This window comes from Lepidochelys kempii, chromosome 15 (genome assembly GCF_965140285.1).
Source record: "Lepidochelys kempii isolate rLepKem1 chromosome 15, rLepKem1.hap1, whole genome shotgun sequence".
Lineage (NCBI taxonomy): Eukaryota > Metazoa > Chordata > Testudines > Cheloniidae > Lepidochelys > Lepidochelys kempii.
In genome coordinates this window covers 14,948,455-14,954,454 of record NC_136394.1, presented here as the reverse complement: position 1 = coordinate 14,954,454, position 6,000 = coordinate 14,948,455, and the positions used below count along the sequence as shown (strand labels likewise).

The 6,000-nt window shown below is 43.9% G+C and overlaps 1 protein-coding gene across 5 annotated transcripts in view; it reads right to left on the bottom strand.

Annotated features, from left to right (window-relative positions):
- Positions 1-396: 396 nt before the first annotated feature.
- Positions 397-6,000, bottom strand: part of PI4KA (phosphatidylinositol 4-kinase alpha) — a 101,199-nt gene continuing 95,595 nt past the window's right edge. For all 5 annotated transcript variants that reach the window (XM_073312503.2, XM_073312502.2, XM_073312505.2 and 2 more), the window contains exons 53-55: positions 4,670-4,759; positions 3,236-3,319; positions 397-1,075 (exon numbers count right to left, since the gene is read on the bottom strand). In XM_073312503.2, coding sequence (XP_073168604.2) covers positions 1,024-1,075; positions 3,236-3,319; positions 4,670-4,759 — 226 coding nt within the window. In that variant the 3' untranslated portion in view covers positions 397-1,023. The remainder of the gene's footprint in view (positions 1,076-3,235; positions 3,320-4,669; positions 4,760-6,000) is intronic.

The window sequence follows — 6,000 nt, the reverse complement described above, 5'->3', positions numbered from 1 at the left end:
GGATACTGGGCTAGCTGGACCTTTGGTCTGACCCAGTATGGCCATTTTTGTGTCCTGGTTCATGACACATACTACTGCTGCCCTCGGGGACCAAAAATCCTTAAGCATGTCAGGAGCTCTACTTCTGTCAATCTACAGAGTTGAATCCAGGTGCGAGAAACCTGCACAGAAAATACCTTTACAGAAATAATAATCTACCATTTAAAAGTGAATATGCCCAAGGCTGAAGAAGGGTTGAGACTCCTCTTATAGATAGGTGGGGGAAAAACCCACAGTGAACATGAACCCTAGTCACTGCGTGAACTTGCAAAATGATGTGCTGGACCAAACCCAAGCAGCTTACAACCCTTGGGTGAAAGAAGAGTATATTTCAAAGGATTTGTAATACAGGCACAATAAAGTCGAAGATCTTTATTACATTTTATAGATTAAATATATCTTCAGTAGAGTTTTGGTTTTTTTTAAACACACAAAAGGGAAAAAAATACATTCTTCATGTACATATGAAATACTGACCATGTAGCAGGGACCATAGACAGTGCAAAGTCTTAACACAGATGCAGAGACATCACCACCTTGGACGATTATCATTACTTTTCTACAGTATAATTAGAGCAAATCAACACTTCTTCATCGCTCCAACTTCAAACCCCTCACTTTCAGGGGATTCTACTGGATGGTGTGTTAAGGGTTTTTAAACTCACTATAAAATCCTTGCATTGCACAAAAACTCCTGTACGTCCCAGCTTTACCTCTGAGAATTTACACATTCATAACCAGAGGAGGATGTTCATTTATGATTGCAGCCAACTCCAAGAAAACCACAGAAAAAAAAATATACATCCCAGTGGAGAGAGGAACTAATTGGATTTGTTGATTGTTGCAGGGTCCAGTAAAATGTGTACATACACACGAGAGACTGGAGACAGTGAAGCGTGATTGAACAGTTCCTATTACTAGTCTGGAGAAAAGGCATTGGGATGTGACGAGTATCATTTTCCCCAGACTAATCTTCCTTGTCTCTCAGTATGGGATATCATTCTGGTAGTACTGGATCATGTCATATGTCCTACTCCTACAAAACAATAGAAGAATCATGGGTGAATGAGGGGCTATAGAAATGCATCAGCAGATCAACTGCAAAAATGAAATCTCAAAGAAATGAAGATGCACGGATGATAACCTGTAATCAAACTTAAACCTCCACTTTGAAGGCACTGTGAGAGAGCAGTGTCATGATGAGTAACGCATCAGTCTGCTCCAGTTTAAACTAGCAGAGCTCATTTGGCCCTGACGCCAGTCAGCTGAGAGTACATAGAGAAATCATTCTATAATTTCATGATTAAATCAGCAGGTCCTTTGTTAAAAAATAAATTCATACTACTTCCCTCTCCAGTTCTTAATCCTGAGCTGAATTCCATTAAGTGGAAACTATGCTACAGTACTATATTACAGTTGGGCACGTTAGTGACTATAAGGCTAACCTGAGAGACGCTTTGTCACTGACACTAGGACTGGTGCAGCAACATCAAAAGAGAGACTGACTTATAACTTAGTAAGAGTTACATCCTCACTAACTGGACTGGCTAAGCATGGCTCTGACTAACCTTCCACTATTGCTAGGCTAAAGAGAATAACTTCTTTGCACTTTACTAAGGCAAGAAAAAGGGGGCAAAGTCTGCAGTGGTTTTACTATTTTATGCATTAGCAGGAAACAAACTTTCAGTGCTTAGACTTGCAAGAGGCACCTTAGGCAGATTAGATCAAATCAACTCTTCTGTTTAGGGGAAAGAAATACATAATTCACTTGAGTAGTATTCAGAGTACTGCACAAGGGCAGGGTCACATAAAAATCCAAGTAACCTAAAATAGAACAGGAACAACAATGGAAATAGAAGTAACCAGAGTGGCAGTAGTTGAAATATTAACAAGCAAACCTAAATATTACTTTTATGTCTGTGATACACATGAAACTGACATGATCTTGTATCTTATGCCATCGTAGAATGAGCTGAGGCGGCCAAGGGTGAGTAAATGACAATGTCAGCTTTTACAATAGGAGCTAAACCTAATATTTAAAATATATGTTTTGCATTTAATTTAATTTTCTGTTCAAATCTTTCATAGGACACTGTAAAACTATTTATGTATCAGGAGGCATGAACACGGTTACCACTGGGTAATTAGCTAACAAGGTTTTTTTGGGCTTATTGTGAAGCCAATGCGGTGCTTTATTCTATTCAGTACACTAAATACCACATCCCAAGAGAACGAAGCCCACCCAGATTGGCTTGGGCGAGCCAAGCTGCCAAACTGCTGTCTTTGCTCCGCAAGGTGCTGTTCTCTTTCTGAACCATTGTGCATTATGCAATGTAATGTCAAGTAGTCGGATGACTAATGCATCGATGTGATACACAGGTATGAAGAGAAGTTTGATTGGAAAGAGAGGAACGGTCATCACAGAGAAGGGTAGGTTATACTTTTCTCCACAAATAATAATTTAGCACTTATTTAGTGCTTTACATCTTCAAACTGCTGTGCCGACAGCAGGTTCTACTCTCCCTCTTCTGCAGAGATTAAGTGACTGGGCAAGACAACACAGCAAATCGGTTGCAAAAATTATTTTAAATCCCCGCATTCTTGTCCCTAAGCCTCATGCTCAGTCCAGTAGGCTGTACATGCAGCTTCCTCTGCATATATACTCCCAGCTTTCTAAAAGGCAACGAGCACGAAGGTCACAATCTCTCTTCATTCAGAAAAGTAGGCAAGAGATCCCTGTTGCCAGCCAATACCATTCTTTGGCAACGTTATCCCTGCATAAATCAGAAAGGATTCCCAGCCCTCAAACAGCATAACACAATTAGCTAGGTGCAATATTAGAGGAGGGGTGCTGGGCTGCTTTGGGAAGCCAACAGGCATCAGTCACTGCTGGAAGCAAAATGCTGAACTTGATTAGGCTGTTGTCTACGATGGCACGGAAAATCCCATGTTCTTTAGACCAGGCAACAGAAACCGCTGCCTCAGCTTAGTAATAGTCTACTCCCATAAAAGGGAATATATGGTAAGGTATAGTATGGTCACAAGCTAGGGCCGCTCTCTTGCATTACTGTGAGGTCAACAACTACCGAGCTTTATGCCACCTATGGCACAAGATCTTTAACCCCCTCAAAAGGCTAACCAACTAGTGTCCAGTCTAGGGAAGAGACCGGGAGAAGACAGACAGAAGATGCCACACCTGTTACTGAGGAAGCAGCTCTGAATGATCTTAATGATGAAGTTTGCTGCCTCTCGCTCCGTCATGTTGGGGCTGAACCTATGCCTGTATTGGGGGGGAAAAAAGCACACATTAGCTGTGCTCCTCTGGTTCTTACAGTAGAAAAAAACGAAGAGTTGCATATTAGTTCTGTACAGCTTTTCTCCTGTAGTAATTATTAGCACCCAGTGTATTCCACAGACAGTGACACTTGAAGAATCACCTGAGTATTGGTACTCACAAGAGAAGAGATCAATACTGTAAAACTGTGGCTGGATTTCCAGCAAGAACTCTAGGAAGAGGAGAGACCTAATCAAACACCCTTTCTCTTGCAGCTCCTGCCCTTCAAATATCTATACTTTGGAGATAGTGTAAGTTGGGGCTCAGACGGTCTCCTCCCCACCACATGGAATGAATGAATGACTGTAGGAAATGGTGACTACAGAGCTAACGCAAGAGTCAGAAGGTTGTGGGTTTGATTTAAGTGCCACACCAGGAGCTGGACGTACACCAAACTACTGATGCTGCAATGCAGTATTAGGGGAGTACTGTACTGTAAGAACGACCAAGGAATGATCCTTGGTACTAATCCTCGGGTTGGCTTTCACTTTGGCTGGTAACCTTCCCACTTTGCAATTAGGATGCAGGTTAAATCATTCAGTGCCTGTCCTGGTGAACGTTAAAGATCTCAATGGCATTTGAGAAGAGTGCAAATCTTAGATCCTGGACAACATCCCTCTTCTTCAAACAGGTTCTCTCCTCTATGGTTATGCGTTTGCCAATGCTGAGGCGTTGACTTTCTAATTTCCCCAGGAGTGCTCAACCCCGGCTCCACCCCAGGCCCCGCCGCCACTCCACACCTTCCCCCCAGGGACCCACCCCCGCCTCTTCCTGCCCCCTCCCCCGAGCACATCCATTCTTGCTCCACCTATTCCTGCCCCTGCTCCTTCCCCAACCCCCCTGGCCTCCTGCACACAGCTGATCACCAGTGGGCGGGAGGTGCTGGGGAGAGGGGAGTAGCTGATCGCTGGGGCCCGCCAGTGGGCAGGAAGCACTGTGGTGAGGGTGGGGGAGGAGCTGATTGGCAGGGCCACCGATGGGTGCTGAGCTCACACTATTTTTTTTCCCGTGGGTGCTCCCACAGAGTCGGCTCCTATGCTGAGCAGTTAAAAACTACTCTATTTACCTGCACAGTCCCAGCACTAGTTGAATTTAACTCAGTTTGCGCACAGTGCTTTGAAATCCCTATTGCATGAGAGACGCTATAAAACAATCAAATTCTCCTTCAAAACATTTATTAGGCCATATTTGGCTAGGGTCAAACTACACCTGCTGCTACGTTAAGACAAACAGTAGAGGCAATGCTCCTATGGTGAAAAAATAAGGAAAGGGTTAACAGGTATCTGCATGACTTACTTCAACAACTTGATTGTCTGCCCTCGGAAACAGGGGAGCCCTGTATCCAACATCAAGGTAACCAGAGAGACTACAGCATCCATGTAGGGTCTAGAGAGAGAGAAAGAGAGACGGCAAAAGGCAATTAGAGTTCTCAAACTTTTCCTGCCTTTGCTGGGTACAGAGCATAAACTGAGGAATTCAGCTGGGGACTGGATCACACCTTTTATTGTAATTTAATCTACACAGTTTAATCCTCTTATGTTTGCTGATGGCGCTGTACTGCTGTTCACAGTCTGTCGCCCTAATTAAATTACTGCGACAAAGGCAATTTCGCTCCCCTGTGTTTGGCAGCCAGATAAGCAGAATGGTGTGAGATGGATAACAACCTTGGGGAGAACGGTACTAAACAGTATTTGGGCAAAGTAACATTCTTTTGGCAATAGTAAAAATGTAATCAGCTGAATCCAACAGCACACTGCTCTTAAGCAAACAGCATGGGAAATCCATTAGCACGGCACTATTTCCTAACGCCTCCATGTAGCCCTCTATGACTATACCCCCCACCATTAGGTTTGCCAATTTTGGTTGGAGATATTCCTGGAGGTTTCATCATATGACATAATCTTTAATTAAAGATGAAGCTTTAATTCCTGGAGAGTCCAGGACAATCCTGGGGGGTTGGCAACCCTACCCACCATCCGCTATGTGAATACTCCCAACATTCAGATGATATTTTTGCCTCTGTTTCAGTGCCTTCCCAGGCCTGCCAAAATTAACACACTGAACTCTGCTGACATGACGAGTGCTCCCAGACGGACACAGGTTGGGCTACTAACTGAGGAAGCTTTGATTTTTTTAAGTTAGCATCAATAATACTTCGCTTTTATAGAGTACATCTTCACTGCATAGTTAACTTAGGCTATTTTACTTGGGTGTTGCCCCTAACCCGCCTCCTGTCCACACATGAAACACTCTCACCCAAGTGGGGTGGTGCTTTCAAACCAGGCTACCTGGCTAACCTGGGACAGACTAATCCTCGGGTTGGCTTTCATTTTGGCTGGTAACCTTCCCACTTTGCAATTAGGATGCAGGTTAAATCACTCAAGTGCTGATGACCTTCCAGTGCCTTCCCTCAATTCCCCCAATGTGCCTAGAAGGCAGGCAAGTGTCCCACAATTAAATGAATAAGAATTGGCTCCACTTAGTGCAGCACAGAAAACAACAGCATACACCATCAGAAGTCCTAGCGACACCCATGAGTGAGTGCAGCAGCTCAGGCTTGGGGTAGGCTACCCAGGTGCCAATCACCTGAGTAAACTCTGCATTGAAGACATATCCACAGAGGGCTT